The following is a 16647-nucleotide window of genomic DNA, read 5'->3' as shown; positions in this document are numbered from 1 at the left end:
GGCATGGCAAGAAGTGGTATATGCAAAGTTCTACATGCAGTGTGGTAAGGTGCAGGTGCTTTCAGTGCAAACGTGTCCTTGCCGGGACAAAACATGAATTCTGTATCTACTAATGAAACATGATAATCAAATGTTGCATTGGTTCAAATATGAAAATTACATCAAGAATTGTGGGCTAAGAACACCTGTAAGCTGTTTGCTGCAGAAATAACCACCTGTAAAGTAGTCACCAAAGACAACATTCAGACTGTCATCTTCATGTTTTCCACGTAACGTAGCCTTCAGGTGAGCTTGTTTGCGAAACTTGTGATGCCAATGATTCAGCTACTGGCAGGCTGAGAAAAACTTCTCTTAATCTGTGTGCTTTTAATATATTTTCTTCAATGGCTGAAAATACCATTTGTTTTCTAAACAAATATTGAGACTATAGAGAAGACTCTGTGGCTGCAGGATACAGGCCATTGGCATTATTCGCAGGAGGAAACGGAAGTGGTTTAGGGTGCTTCTGCGTGGGGTGCAATGGCAAAGTGCTCACTGATGCTGCTTCCTGCTGCTCAGGCTCACTGACTGACCGTGCAAGTCATGGCCAGGTCGCATATGGATAGAAAACAAGGACTAAGGAAAAGGTGCAGGTGAAAATGGGGTGTGAATGAGAAGGAATTAAAAATTACTCACAAAATGTTACTAATAAACACTCAGAGCAGAAAGGTTAGCAGTTTCACTTTTGTTACACCCCTGAAAACAACCTTGACTGGACAGTTTCCTGCTGACTTACAAACAGGCATAACAGCCACACTAGCTTTGAGCACACACCAATATATCAGTCTGCCTCCGTTCTGATCATACCTCTTTGGGCACCTTAGGGAGAAACAAAGAGAAGAAACAGTCAGAGCTGTTTGCTGAGTCCACTTGCTTATACATCATACAGAAGGGCATTTACATAGATTTCTGGGGATGCAGACAGTAAATAGAATTCCCAAGTGAAGTAATTTTTCTAAGCAATTTCTTTCTTCCTTTTCAGATTTCTTGGGATCTGCATGAGATCCGCTAAGATCTTAACTACGTATGTTTGTGCAAGGGACTGAGCAAATTGACTTCCTCATGAAGGGACAGAGGTTAATCGCTACATATGTGTTTTGGATATCTGTTTCCTTTTTTACACTAGTCTGTTAATGAAATGTTTCATTTCAGCAAGGATGAAAGGGAGATTGAAGAAAATACGGGAAACAGTATGTCAAAATTTGGCATTAAGTCACCATAAAAACCTAAAAATTGTATTACTTATACATGGGGTAAACCCTTAGGTTACTATGGGCTGAATGGTTACAAAGCCTTGAATTTCCTTCCTCTCTTCCAGGTTTCCCCTGAGTTCCTTGCAAAGTAAAAATTGCAGTTCATGTAGTTGGGCTGATTGATTCAGCGACTCCCTTGGTAAAGGCATACTGCCAGGATTTGTGACCATGGTAGGAAGAACAGTCTAGAGCTGTTACCTCGTAGATGGCAAAGCCAATGGTGTACAGGTTGGCTCCCAGTTTGCGTTCTTTCCTCCTATTTTTCTGCATCAGTGCGACGAGAAAGCTGCAGACAACTTCTTCATCCTCAGGATCATCATCTTCCTCCAGGAGCTTCAAGCGATACTGGGGATTGGTCCAAAATGTATCTGTGAAATCCCATCAACAACCCAAAGCAAACATGTGACGCTTCAGTTTTCTAACGATACTCATGATCAAAGGGAACTTTCAAGTTCCCTGCCTGTGGCTCCTGAGGGAAAGGTTAAAACTGGGCTAATGTGTGTATATTTTTTATATGTTATGGGTTTTACATAGTTCTAACGAAACTGCACAGCAAAGGAGGACATAAAATGAAGAACTGGCATCTGACAAACTTCCAAAGCACCTAAAGCTATCAGAAAGTGGATTTCCTGAGTGAAATCTAAATGTTAGAGTGAAATTTATCTCTCTTATCTTACCGGGGGCATTGTAAAATATTTGAACAATGATTTGTCTTTGCCAGGCCTGCCTTTTGGGCCTAGGAGATGCTGTCACAAACCTAATGGCAGAAGATTTCCAGCCACATCATGTGCCTTGTCCACTGAGGAAGCAAGGCTCTTCCTGTGGCCAAGCGCTGATCAGGCTGTGGTATGACTTGGGGACTGTGTTAGATCCCACAGGCTATCAAAGAGGCCTTCTCTCTCTTAAGACCCATTGCTCACCTGGATAATTGCGGCAACCTCCAGCTGAGCAGCCTCTCACCCAGCGCCCTTCGTTGACTGACACAGTCCAGGTCTGGAGTTTGTCGGCTTCCAGAGTATCAGGTGTGAGGTTACAGATCTCAAGTTTTGTGAAGTGCCTCATGAAATCTTCAAATGATATCCTGGAGGAATTGAGGGGAAACTGAACCCAAATAGATTTACATGGCGGGCGGTTGTCTGAAAGATCCTGGTGAGGTGGAGGAGGGCAACCCATGTTACTGCCACTGTTAGGGCAAGTTTGCAGTGGGAGTGCCATGATTTTCTAATGCATTTGGCCTGCTGGTTGGTCAATTAACACAAGTACAGATCCAGCTGGGGTACACTGGGTTTAGAGGATGGTACATGGGAAGGGTGATGGAGAGCATGTGGAAGTGTGGCATAATTAGAAGGACTGTGCTGGTGGCACTCAATAAAACCTGGTGGGAGAATGAGGGGAGCACAGAGCAGGGCATATTGGGAATATGAAGGCAAATGGGGATTACTGCAATGGTTTTAGTGGATTTAAGTAGTGAAAAAACAATTCATTTTTGCTATAGGTGCATATCTCCTAGAGAAACGCAGATTTTTGACCAATATTCTCACCAGAACTCCCCATCCTCCATGATCTTGTGCTGCAGGCGGATTTTCTCTGCTTCGTTAATGAAGTTCCACTCTTCTGACCTTCAAAAGTACACAAGTTAGTTACAGTAAGCCTTGCAGAATGGAAAGCAAAGAATCATCTTGCTACATCCATAAAATTTTTCCTTTCTGAGCCTTGAAACCATTTGTTCTCAATGCTACCCTCCTCTCCACATGCACAAATAAATAATTGCCCTACTCCTCTCTGCCTTCCCTTCAGACTTCCTCTTAGCAGCTGTCAAAAATCTGCTGAACTGTGTTAATTTTGTTTAGCTTGAAGACAAAAGTGTTTGCAGACTGTCATTGCTGGAGTAGCTATTGAAATTCCTTTTACTAAAACCTAATGAGAAGCTTTATCCAAACTCACTCATGTTCTGACATCTTCCTTCATCCAGTTCTTCCGTAACTTAGAAGAATTTTCTACTGTCACATCTTGTTTTGAGAATGTACATTGCTGAACTTGCTAGATGGTGAAATCAGATTGACTGGGCTCTCCCTTAATTTCCATTACTTAGAGCCCCTCTTAACATCTTTTTTTTAGGTACTCTTTACATCTTCAGCTAAGCACTCAACTACGATCAACTTCAATGTTCATGTGTCAAAACAACAGCAAAGACAATTCAGATATCTCATAATTAAATGTTAGGGTCATGCACAAGCTGCATAAGGGCAAATAAAGCTGCAATGTTTTTTTTTTTCCAATCATGTAAAGCTGTTTTACTCACTTGTCACTCCAAGGTCCATTCCATTCCACCTGCCCCCAGGGGTTTCTCAGCCTTACCAGACGTATTTTTTCTCCTTTAAGTGTTGTCTAATTGAAAAAGAACACAACAAGAACAGATTGAGAGTAGGTTCAAAAGGAAAAGTTCTGCCTGTCGAATTGCTGATACCACAGCTCCTCCAGTGACAGTGCTTTCCTGGGCCATCGTCCAGCCTGACCTGCTTGGGGTGAGTGCGGGAAGGCTGTAAGACCAGAACGTGGCTGGCTGTGGCCACCTTTGCCCAAGCAGACCATGGTGGAATATCTGTTTCCCTAGAAAGCCAAAACCGGACAGGTTTATTTCTCCACAAGGCTTTCATTTATTCAAATATAAATTTTGTTTCCTTGGCTCATAATTTGTTTTGCTTTTCCCCCCCCTTATAGCTTTGCTGACATGCATAGTTCTAGGCCATCGTAGACCACAGCTCCCCATAGCTGGAGGGAAGGGACCATACGTACCTCTTCCACGGCTGTGACAGAGTAGGCATGACCTTTCACGAGCCCACAAGACATCCGGGTTTCATACTGCATCGGCACTATGGTCTGTTAGACACGAGATAAAACCTTGTAAGTCATGCAAAGCTCAGCCGGCTGCTCTAAGGCATGTATTGCCACCCCGTGCTTTGGGAGGGAGGATGACACACTTTCAGGTGACAGGGGGTTTTGTCTTGTTCTCTTCTTTGCATTTGCCAAGGTGGCCAAGCTCAGTGCCCACAGAATTAATGTCGTTGGTTTGAAAGGAGTGAAGCATGAACTAAAAAAGCAAAAAGTTAATAATATAAATGGAAAAGAACATTTTGTGATTTACTTTTTCCCTTTGTGAAGGTTACTGCTTTTTGCACTCCGAACATGCTAGTATATAGCATGCTTAATCAAAATAATTAGATTTTCTATTAGTAGGACTATTCAGCCCTTCCTGGGACAGTATGTTCTTGTATGGCTCAGTAAGGTTATTACTTATTAACTGGAAACATCAGAGCAGATCAACACCTAGAAGAATACTTTGATCTTTACCCATGTCTGCAATGTTATCACAATGACATTAAAACATCCTATTTAATACACTGTTCCTACTAACTTACATTATTTTTTTTTAATTTATTTCCTGTGGAGATGTACATTTTATTCCATAATCCTTAAAATCCTCATGACTGAAATTTTTTCCCAATGACATTCAGGAAGAGCATAGCTTTCTTCAGCAATGTGTTACTCGGGTGTAAATACATTTTCTGTCTTGGTAATCAACTGTTAGCGTGTCTGATATATTTTTATTTGCAAATCTTAGAATGCTGTTTATCTGGGAGGTAAAGAATTGAGAGGAAGATGGCAGGTGCACACAGTCTGCTGTGTTTGTAGGAGAGATCACTAAGAACAGTGGGAAGGGAAGGCTCTGCTATGCGCACGTGGACAATGTGTGAAACTTCCCCTCCTCCATTATGTCTGTCACTGAGAGATGACTGCAAGGCTGTGCCGGTAACTCTGCCGTTCCTTCCTGACACGTCTGAGGGCATGAGAAAGGCATGGCTGGAAACACAGAATTAGTAAGGTCACACAGATGCATTCTCAGCTTGCGCAGGGAGGATCTCATCCAAGTATTTCCTGGCTGTTGCAACTATTTTCCATTATTTCCCCTTTGCTCCTATTTTTTTTTCTTCCTCCTGTTTCCATACTTTCTATGCCTATAACTTCATATCTATTTCCTTTTTTCTTCATTTCTACTCACATTGTCACCATCATTACTTATCAGAACCCCTTTCTCTCTTTTCTGTTTAAGAATATTAACTTCTGCTGGTGCCCTGGGCCACTTCTCTAAAGTGCTTCTGAAGTCTGCACTATTTGCCTCTTTCCATCAAGAGCCATGATTTTTTTCCCCTGGTTATGGCTCAGGAGTGTGTAATAACCAGCAGCAAAACAGCTGTTGGAGCAGCAACTATAGAGAACTTTCAAACCTGCTTTGAGTAGACAGTCACTGGGGAGGAAATTCCCCCAAAACATGGGTGATTTGGGCAGCCATGCTTGCAAAACAAGGCAGTCATGCTGGGGTTTCCCGAAGAATTACACCATTTCAGCCTTTTAGGAAGACTACATGTGGGTGTCAAAAGAGGAAAAATCAGCTATTTCTGCTGCAAATGTAGAAGACAATTTGTGCAACCAAAAGTTTTAGATGATGTAATTAGGGTGAGTGTTGTGTGGTTTTTTCTCTCTGTAAAGTGAGAGATGTAATTTCATTGTCATGTAAATGCAGCTGCCTAAAAGGCAAAGTATGACAGCTGCCTGACAGAGAAGGATAAAGCAACTTGTCCCTCTGCAGATTTGGCAGCTTTTAAGTTTCCCAACGTGGGATTTTACTTTAACAGTTTTAACATCCCTCTCTCTATTTTGCTAGATACTTAGGTATGCTGGAGTTACTTTGTATTTTATCACACACATAAAACTTCACGTTTTTAATTTTCCTCGTTATGCATTTTAAAAGAGGGTCTTAAAGGCAGTAATCTAAAAGGAGCATGCCGAGAGCAGACTCCCCTCTGTTGGCAGGCAGAGCTTCATAGTGCACTCTGTCTCAAAATAACTTCACCAAGAGCTTTTGTGCCTGGAATGAGAGCCATGCAGAGCTTGATTTTTCTTTCTCTCACGCCCTTTCCACACTCGGGTATCTTGTTCCATTCTAGTATTTTAATTTTCTCACTCTCTCCATCCTTTGCAAGTGAGGGACTTTATAAAATCCAATAATCATGTCCAGTTCCCAAATACAATAATCAGTGCGCCACTTTGACACATTTGATGTGATTTTGCTGTCCATTTCTACTGTACAGGTAAGCTCTGGATATTATAAGCTTTTGCCACAAGCCAACAACCCTTTGCCTCAGTATCAGCAAAGCCCTCTAGTATCAGCCACTGTGTTTGAAAGGACTGAAATCCTTTAGTACTTATGTCAAATAGCATCCGTAAGAACAGGTCTTTAGTGCTGCGATAACTCAGTGAGGCCAAATAAGGATTTAAAAGCATAGATAATATGTTTCTCTAACTGTTCTGTCTGTAAATAAAAGCCCTGTGAAGTCAGCCACTGCTGGAAACATACGAACCCAGGCTGGCCTTTCGTCTGTCCCCTGGTAGTCTACAGTGGAGTGAGTCATCTGCGCATTTTCTAGATTCTTCACCATTCGAGCAATCAGTTCCCCAATGTCACTCCGAGGAGCTGATCCATATGAAAAGCCGAGGTTATCCTGATACAGAGGATGAGAGAAAAGTATCACGCAGAAAGATGAGGCAGGGAGAGAGAAGAGAAATGATGCAAGATGAGTGGTAAAAAATGGCCTAGAGAACTTCTCATTACATGCTAGATGGTCCATACTTATCTACAGTGGTTGGTAACACTGGTTGTTCTTCTGCCCTCACTGCAACTTCATATTCCATAATGGTTATTGAAGCTAATTTTTTTTACTTTCGCTTTTAAATTAACCACAGTAAATGAAGACAATTTAAGACTATGTTGGCAACTGAAGGGTTGATTTCCCAAGCATTTGTGCACTTCGCATCCTTGGCATGAAGACTTGTGTCTTCAAAGGGTTGCAGCAGCTCCCTACTGAACCTCATTTCATTGGGCAAGGGCACTGAGGGTGGGAGGTGCTGGTTTTGCTGATCGCACCCTTTCTTCCTACCTCTGTGTTCTGTTTCTGTTCATTTCCCTTTTGGCACTTGCTATTTGCTAATGGGTGGTGTCTAGGGGAGATTACTCCATCTCCTAGAAATGGATGCTTGCTATGTGGACTAAAACAAGCAGTTCCAAATGGTCACATATATTTGATTATGGATGGAGAGGTCCCTCTGCCATTTCTTATGGCTCATCTGTAAAGTTCGTATGGACTCACATCAATGGAGCTGGCCATGAGGGATCCTCTGTCAATGGCATGTTTCATGATTTTATAGATATCTTTAGGGGCATCCTTTATCTCGTAGAACTCTGTCACTCCTCCTGTGAAGTCCTCCATGGCTTCGGTGGTGTTGCCTCCTTTCAAAGCTTCGTATGACCCATGGAGTCTTGGAAAGAGAAAAGAAACATAAGATTCTCTTTTACACAGATAAAGATACCTACCTATATATACTTTTTATACATAATAAATATTTATTTTGTGTGTAGGTATAAATAAATATATATAAACACACATACACTTAAAAAAACCCACAAACCATCTGTTTGGTAACCCTCAAGTTAAAAGTTTGGAAATGTGCCACCTGCACACATCAAAACAAACAAACAAACAAACAAAAAAAGATGTTGAGAATCGAATGTAGACCTCTGAATGAGTAGCAAAAGCCCCTACAAAATATGTTTTACCCCATCCCCAATTCTGAGGTGTAAGCACCTATGGGAACAGGCACTGGTGTGTTCAGAGGCTCTCTACATGCTTATTATGGGTTCTGTACGCAGTGGTTTAGCCCCCTCCCCAGCCAAAGCTTTGTCGGGGAGCCCGGCACGGTCCAACAGGTCATTTTACTTTGCATAGGCCTTTTCCAGGAGGGCGCTCCAGAACTCGTTGCGCTGGGAGGACTTGGTAAAGACCAGCTGGTTGTTGTACGTGGGTAAGCAGTCATCAATGACGACGTCCACCCAGTCTCCATAGCGCCAGAACTGAATCGAGGCAAACAGAAAAAAACTCTGGGTTGACCTGGTGCAGGGAGGGGGAGCCTGGCTGAAAAGCCAGGCTGAGAGAGGGAAATGTGGAAATTAACTGCTTCATAATGTGGCATAAAGCGATGGCTGTTGGGAGGGAGGCAGCCAGACTGAATTCCCCTGTGCAACGCGTTCAGGATAGCGAGAGGTCCCTTAGCAGATCCAAGGGAAATATGGAAAGCAGTCAATCTTTTCTGAATAAGCGGTTCTTCAGTAACTTGTTTTTGATGGACCAGCTGCTTGTGGGCCTAAAAATAGATACTCTTGCCAACTACCAGCGTGCCTGTGCTGGCTGTAGCGCTGTGTCCGAGCAGTGAGGCAGGACCAGGCACCTGTTGCTATCCCTTACACGCAGGACACCGCAATCTGCATTTGCTTCCTTGGTGGGTTAATGCTCCCTGGTCGCCTGTATGGCCTGACCCTGCTGTGACTGCCCTGTTGGAAGAGGTCATGGTGAGGCAATTCAATCCCTCCTCCTTCCCGGTTGTCGCTCATGCTTCCAAAGGGTGGAAAAGCGAGAGGGAAAAGCATGCCCGAGAGCTGAGGTCTCTCTTGGGTAAATACAGTTGCATCTGCTTCCCGCCAGATGAAAGGACTCACCTGGAAGTGAAAGATGCCAGCATAGTTTTGTATAAAGGACTGGTCATGAGGTATGACTCTACAGAGTAGTTTTTTGTTCAGTGTCAGGCAAGCAATGGCAGCAAGGAACCAGCAGTCACCTGTAAACAAGCAGAAGCAGCAGACAAAATGAAAGGACAGAGCATCTAGAATCCAAGGGAAAACCTGAGATACTGCAAAGTGACATGTTAATTCTCAGTAGAGCATGCCATTGCCTTTCAGGAGAGGGCTCTTCTCCATGCATTCTGCAGTACTTTAGCACTTTAATTATTTGTGCTCTGTAAATGCTCACTGGCATCATTCGTGGCTAGGTAGACACCTGTTAAATAAATGATGCTCCCTGTAAATTAGAAACAAGCCTAAAATCTGATGAGCACTGTTACCTGTGTTAAGATTTCCCTGTCCCATGTGAATGCCTATCTGACTTCCCGCATTGCTTCTCCTTCCAAGCTTAGGACAGAGACCAGCTGAGGGACAACTCTCTCCCAGGTGGAGCTCTGTGCAGCTGAGGTTCAGTCTCTTTTTCATTTTCTGCTCTCAAGATAACCCACTGTGCCAGTCATCATTCTGTGGGGCTGCTTTCCTGCTTCATTGCTCTGACACATTTTCACTGTTTTGAATCTGTGTCTGCACTGTTGTAAACACTGTCCCCTTTAGCACTTTTCAGTTCCTCCTTCAGACTCTTGCACAAGTTTTCCACCTCTGTGGGAGCTCTGGGAAAGTGTCTTTCTCCCATAGTACTTCTGTGTTCAGCAAAGGATGCCTCAACCCTTAATTAAAACCCCTTAGCTGCTACTGTAAGAGAGGTTATAGGGTAAGCTTGCCTGAGCAGTGTGAATTAGTGGGTAAGAGAATTATACGAGATAGTGAAAACTAGACCTGATTACAGAGAGGTGTAAAATAAATGTATGAAACTGGTGGAGTGGTAAAACATATAAAAATATGTGTATATTTTGGAAAGCCAACTCTATACATATAGCAGTACATTCTAAGTTACCTATTTCCCCTTAGGAAGGATGTGGGGTCCACTGTGAACAGGAGTTTTCTAAACTATCCAATGTTCAGCAGAAGTCAAAAAGGTATACAATTCTATATGTAGTTGGGGAAGGAACGGAAGACAAAAGAGAGAACATATTATGCACATACATTTATTTGCAGCCACACCTTGGCAACTGTGAAGTTCTGGTCACCTCAAAAAGAAATGCAGTTTTAAATAAATGGAAAAAAAGAAAAAGTACAGGGAAGGTGATGTGGACAGCCACAAGCACAGAACAACACTTAAATGAAAAGATTAACACACGTTAGGATGTATTAGCTTAGGAAATAGATCACAGGAGAAGCTATAAAACCATGAAAGACATGGGAAAGCTGAGTGGGGAATGACTTTACAAAGCAGTGCAGGGGAGTGCTGTGTGGACAACTGTTGCGGCATCATTTGTACCTAAGTAGCAGCTCTATATATCAAAGTATCTTTGAGCATCTGAGCTTAAGGTCTTCAATATAGGGGTTGTCCTTGAGTACAAGGCACACTTAGCTGGAGGCCTTCAGAAGCTCCTGTATGGAAATAACAGGACTAAATACCTGAAAAAATACAACAGTGGCTGATTAGATTTTTCTCTTAGTCAAATAGCTCCTTGTCTATATCACTTATTCTTGTCTTAACTAATTTTGTCCCTCCTCAAAGCCCAAAGAAAGGCCAAGTGTCGCTTTGATGAATGAACTCATGATATTAGTTCATGAAAAGCAAAACACCCTGCAAAGCATCTTTCACTTAAAGTTCTTCCCTAGATTGCTATTAGGTAGATATCAACCATTTACTACAGAGAAAAGGAATCAGTAGATGTGCAGTAGTATACTATAAAATATCACCCTGGCAGCAAAAGAAAACTAAGTGATGCAGACTTTAAAAAGTGCAGAGTTGAAGTAAGAATGTCATACCTAATTCTCCTTGGCAGATATCTGTTCTGTTGGCTCCACCAATAATAAACCGTGGATTCTCACAGATTTCCTGCAAAATATAAACAGATGTATGAGCAGGAAAAGCATGCATTATGATGCCGGTTTGCCACAGAAATAAAGGCTGTTTTAGGACACAGTTTTCCAGCAGGATAGTTTGTGGATATCAAAATCTCTTGCAGAGTTTTCAGCTGCAGAATTTTACTATGAAAATATTTTGGATCCTGGATGTTACAGACTTGAGCCAGAGTTTTCTGCATGTATCTACAGGGTCTAATAGCTAGCCTGGGGGGCTCCCTCTGTACAGGGTCTAAACACATTAAAATTAGAAGAATAGGTAAAAAATATTTTTCTACACAATAATGAAAAAAAACCCCTATTGGAGGAGACAGGAGAGCAGGTAGGTGGAAAGAGCATCAGGGGACCAGATTAAATTATTTTTAAATGACTGCAGGTTTAAGGTGTCCAATTTGTACTACCTAATATGCTGGGGCATTAATAGGGTTGAAGACTCCATTTCATCAGGAATGAAACCCAGTAATATTCCTCCTTAAAATTTGCCCAGGATCAGATGTTTAATTCTCAGGAATAATCAATTGCTGATTAAGAGATTTTATTTTTTTCCTCATGTTGCAGTATTTAATTGCCAATGCTGCATTCAGAAATGTATACAGATATCAAGGATGGTGAGGGGACTGGAACATCTCCCCTACAAGGAGAGGCTGAGGGAGCTGGGCTTGTTCAGCCTGAAGAAGAGAAGGCTGCGAGGGGACCTAATAAATGCTTATAAATATCTGAAGGGTGGGTGTCAGGAGGATGGGGCCAAACTCTTTTCAGTGGTGCCCAGTGACAGGACAAGGGGCAATGGGCACAAACTGAGGCACAGGAAGTTCTGTCTGAAGATGAGGAAGAACTTCTTCCCTCTGAGGGTGACGGAGCACTGGAACAGGCTGCCCAGGGAGGTTGTGGAGTCTCCTTCTCTGGAGATATTCAAGACCCGCCTGGACAAGGTCCTGTGCAGCCTGCTGTAGGTGACCCTGCTTCGGCGGGGGGGTTGGACTAGATCACCCACAGAGGTCCCTTCCCACCCCTACCATTCTGTGATTCTGTGATTCTGTGGTCAGCTGTCTCTGAGGTCAGGAAGCTCTTCTTTTGTCCTGCACTTAGGACGATGTATTGGGTTTGTCAGTATTTATACTAGTACAGAATGGGAACAAGATGCTGTACAGGCATAAAGAATTCAGGAATTCCTGTGGGGAGGGAAGAACTACATAGGAACTACCAGCAGATGAGGTGGGAGTATTGCAGGATTACATAGAACCTTTTCTATATGGGACAAAGGACTGCGGGGCATAGGAAACCCAAGAGAAGGAGTAGGTACAACCTGTCATAGAGAGAAAAAAGGTCCCTGCTTTATCCAATCTCTCATACTCAAATACTTGATATGGGTAAGAAAAAGAAGACGCTTAACTTTCGGACCCATCTCTTGAGAGGGTAAAGAAAGAAATATATTGCTTCCTGAGGACCACTTCCCTGAGCAGCTGCAAATGGGGAAGAAGACAAATTATAGTCCAAGAACCCAATCTGCTGGAAGATGGCAGGGCTGGAGCAGGAAGGAGAAAGAAGAAACAACTGACAATTGCTTGTGTGACAGTACAGGCAGTTGACGCTACCTCTGTGGTCTAAAGTGCTTTTCCCATGTCATCAGGCTAGCCCTGGGTTTTCCCAGACTCATGTTTCAGGTCTATTAGTTTCACTTGGCTTGAGCCCACTTTTTTGCTCCTTCACAGTAATCAGCAGAGTTGCTTTAATGTAAGTATGTGGATTACTCATACAGCCAGATAGAAAGACCAGCTTCTGGCTCCCCCCAGCAGTCACCTTATTCTCCTCGAGGAAGGGAATGGAGGGATTGTCCTGTTATTTTGGTCCTCAGTCAGCTGTCCTGTCCAGATCTGTCAAGGCAGCTGTCTAAGATGCCTTCGTGCTTTTCTCCACCCACTTGCTTTCTTGAAAATATTCCTCCTCATGTTGCTGTTGTACTATCCTGAAAACTAGTTGTGAGATGCCAGGTGTTTGGATTGTGCTTTTTCAACCCCTATTACTGAGATTGATGCTGCTCAATAAGCAACAAGCTCTGAAATCCAGCATGCTGTATTTCAGATGAAGGTAGTTACATGGTGCCTAAATGTTTCCAGGTATTAAATGTACAGCGATGACTGTTCCTCAGTGCAATTTATTGCATCTTGGGCTCATTTGCTTTGGAGGATAGTTGGAAAAGGAACGCAAAGGAGGAAATCACACAGTTGTCATGTGGGCTTATTCAGCTATGACAGAAATGCTTTTCTTGCATTTCTTTATGGTAGCCAGGTGCATTTAGTACACTGTGGATATGCTTTTAAAATTGTATTACTCTAGTTCATCTCCAGCTGTGCTAGTTGTGCTGAGTACAGCTGAAGTTACAGGGAAAGGTTTCAAGGTCTTCCAAGGCTGATGGAAAGTCCTCTGTCAGCAGAGAGAGAGGACCTGGTTTTCAAGATGCGGGTGGCAGGTCTGTCCTTCCAGTCTTTCTGGCTGAGCAAGGGATTGCTCTTCACCTCTTAGATCAAGTTACCACAGAGAATCCCAATAGGCTGCACTTCACTGATGCAATGATGCATCTAGAAAGAGTCTCCTCTGATCTGAATGCCTCAGATTGCCTCGGTACTATCCAAAGGACCTTTGCATTCACTGGGTTGGTTCAGTTTGGACTGTAATTTCACTACAAAGAGTCAAAGTTACAGCAAAGGAGACAGAGAATCCTTGGAAAAACCCATTAGTAGTGCATGCTGCTTTCTGGGCAGAGGGTACTTATAAAGTCAGTTGGAAGGGAGCACTGGAAAATGTCAAGGCAGCATGCAACTAAAAATGGCATTTGACCTTTGTTGTATTTTCATTAGCTTTTCTTCTGTGTCATGAAAAATCCTCCAGTCAGTTTATACTGTTGCAGTAAAAGGTATTAATTCTTTCAGAAACTGCTGTTAATGAACTATGGCATTCTAAGTAAATTCCTTAAACTGATCCTATCAAGTAAAGAAAGCGTCTTCTTTGGCCTGCCTAAGACAATTTGTAGCCTCGTGCTTTTCCCTTGGCCGTTCATGGTCTAGACCATGCTATTAAATGGCTGTGCTGCAAACTTCAAGGCAGAGCTCGATGGTGTCAGACACCAAGCTGGTTTTAGAGTTTCAGAGTTGGATTACCCTCATCTGAAAGCCCTGCCTTCATAGCACTAAATGCCGTCTTTGCTTTGTGGTACTGCCTGCAGAGACACACATTTTGTGATTACTAAATTCAAACAGCTTCACACCCAGGCAGCAGATGACCAGACTGATTCATTTTCATTCTAAGCAAAATCCACAAGTCTGCTGACTTGATTTTGTTTGTATTCGTTATGAAAAGAAAGCTCCTCCCGATGATTTTCTTGGCTACGGAGAGGATCACCATAGGGAAGTCACTGAATCTGGTTGTTAATGCTGTGGCCTCCTGGCTGTGAGCAAGGAGAATGATCATGGGGCATTTGAAAGCACAGTGTCACGGCAGATTCTGCCTATTAACGTCCTAGTGTCATTAAATCCAAACAGGACTGCAGCTGGGCCTCTCGATAGCCTGCATTATGTTATAATAAAGACTTTTTCTCAGCTCTCGAAGATCAGTGACCTCGGTCCTGCTCTCAGGTGAGAGAAGGTCCTGCAGGCAGCATAGGTGGGGGAGGTTGAGGCCGTCAAGAAAGCAGAGCACAGCCTATCACTGAGCTGGATGTAGCCTGGTGCAGGTGAGAAGGGCTCTTCAGGCTTCTCTTACCTTCCATGGGTGAGCGCGTGATTCAATATTATGCATTAACTGAGGGGGATTTTCTTTCCCCTCTCCGTACCTAAATCACGCTCATGTGTACTCTGAACAGAAACACTGGATGGATCCTGCAGCCTTTACTCAGGGAAGCTTTCAGGGTTGTCACTTGCCTTGTGCCCGAATCGAGTATTAGGAGGTCTGCTCTGTGCATTCATGCCATGGCATGGCAGTCACTACCTGGGTAGAATTACAGGGGCCTTCTCGCCGCCCCATGTCAAGGCTCACAGCTGCCCTGTGTGGCAGTCGTCCTGATGGTGAGGCACCGGACCCGTCCTCATGCCCTTGCTGCACTCGCAGCAGCAGAGCCCAACCATTTCGTCAGACAGCGGGGGAGGACCTGACCTCTGGGTAGCACCAGCTGCGAAGAGAAGAGCCTGTAGGACCAGATGCATGAGAGCAAGGGATAGCTTTGGGGCTGGGGTGCTGGACACCTCTCGTCACCTCAGCAATGAATTGGAGCAGCCTCGAGGAAAAGGCCCAGTCCCAGCATGGCCATTGCCAGGGGAAGCGGGGAGAGCCCAGGTCCTGGCACCCCACACGTGGGAGCAGGAGATGCCCACGCCGGGCTCAGCGGGCGCCTCTGCTCAGAGCCAGGGATCGGGGCAGTGTCATCCATGGTGGCTGACTTTCTGTGGGCTCCTCGTCAATCCCAGGTGCAAAGGCAGACTCAAGCCTTTCCGTACGTCAGCACAGTATGCCAAGAGCTACAGTGAAGCAGCACTATGAAGCTGAGGAATGGCACCATCATCAGTCCTTGGTTATAGCGTTGGTAACTGGTGAACACTTGCCCTTTAGATTAACTTTGTGATTCCTCAAATAATACTTGGAACTTCTGGAAAAACTCACATTCAACAATCCCACGTGGATTCATGTCATCACAAATAATGCTCATTTAAGGCCAGCATTAATCTTTTATGTATATATATTCTCATACATTGATCTCACGTGGCGGGGGGGGGAGCTTGGATACAAATTGCTTAGGTGGCATGACTAAGGTGACTCAAAAGCCAGACGCAGTCAGGAACAGGTCACCTATTTCTCAGCTCTCCATTTAAATTAGAAATTCCCAAGACCTGATGCAGCTGTGGTGACGATGAAGGAATGACAGAGCACAAACGCAGAGGGCACGGCAGATGGAGGAGTCATGTTGCTCCCCCCACGTTGCTCACATTGTTGTGGCAGCGGCACATGGCCCTTTCCTCTGCGTCTGCAGCAGCTACCCGCAAGAGCTCCTGGTCTTTCGCTATTTATTTACATTCCTGTGGTTAGTTTTATCTATCAACACCGACTCTGCCATTCAAGCACACATTTGGGTGTTGGGGAAGTATGGCAAATCTAGAAGAGATGGCCAGAAACTGCCAGGGAGGGACCTGGGGAAGCTCCTCAGAACCGCGTCCTTGCTGCCGGACGGGGGATGGCAGGGGCCGAGGCAGCATCCCGGGGGCTGCCTCGCTGGAGGGGAGCAACCACCCAGCAGGAACGATATGGAAAGAGGGTAACTCCTCCTGTAGTAGGATGGAGAATCAAATGGCAATTGAGGAATTGGTCCTCTGCCTGCGAGAGACAGGGAAGAAGAAGAGGAAGGCTGGCTGGGGAATGCCCACAAGATAGGAAAAATAAATGGGGTTAGCAGGCGAGCGGGCCCTCGTTGTGATTACAACACCCGCATTCATAGTAAGTGGATAATATGCTAAACAACCTTTGTAAGTTGGCTAAGCAATGTTGGGAACAAACAACTGAATAAAAGCATGTTTCAGACCACAACCTGTCCTTCTATTTTCACAGATTAGGAAACCACCAGAATACTAAAGTAAAGTTGTAACTGAAATAAGGCAGTGTTTAAAAATTAAGCTTCAGCAAACTCAGTAACTTGTCACAGAATGAGGA

At 44.0% G+C, this 16647-nt stretch overlaps 1 protein-coding gene across 5 annotated transcripts in view; it reads right to left on the bottom strand.

Moving 5' to 3' along the window:
* CAPN3 (calpain 3) overlaps positions 1-16647 on the bottom strand; it is a 29915-nt gene that overhangs the window by 12213 nt on the left and 1055 nt on the right. For 2 of the 5 annotated variants that reach the window (XM_075427307.1, XM_009933092.2), the window contains exons 2-12: positions 10858-10927; positions 8902-9020; positions 8126-8259; positions 7499-7667; positions 6713-6853; positions 4089-4172; positions 3595-3680; positions 2834-2911; positions 2213-2373; positions 1491-1660; positions 847-858 (exon numbers count right to left, since the gene is read on the bottom strand). In XM_075427307.1, the coding sequence (XP_075283422.1) occupies positions 847-858; positions 1491-1660; positions 2213-2373; positions 2834-2911; positions 3595-3680; positions 4089-4172; positions 6713-6853; positions 7499-7667; positions 8126-8259; positions 8902-9020; positions 10858-10927 (1224 nt within the window). Of the gene's footprint in view, positions 1-846; positions 859-1490; positions 1661-2212; positions 2374-2833; positions 2912-3594; positions 3681-4088; positions 4173-6712; positions 6854-7498; positions 7668-8125; positions 8260-8901; positions 9021-10857; positions 10928-16647 lie in introns of those variants that run through there. The other 3 variants (XM_075427309.1, XM_075427306.1, XM_075427310.1) reach the window with 2 other exon arrangements.

The sequence above is a fragment of the Opisthocomus hoazin genome, chromosome 7, assembly GCF_030867145.1.
Source record: "Opisthocomus hoazin isolate bOpiHoa1 chromosome 7, bOpiHoa1.hap1, whole genome shotgun sequence".
NCBI classification, from domain to species: domain Eukaryota; kingdom Metazoa; phylum Chordata; class Aves; order Opisthocomiformes; family Opisthocomidae; genus Opisthocomus; species Opisthocomus hoazin.
This window is presented reverse-complemented; position numbering and strand designations above follow the sequence as displayed.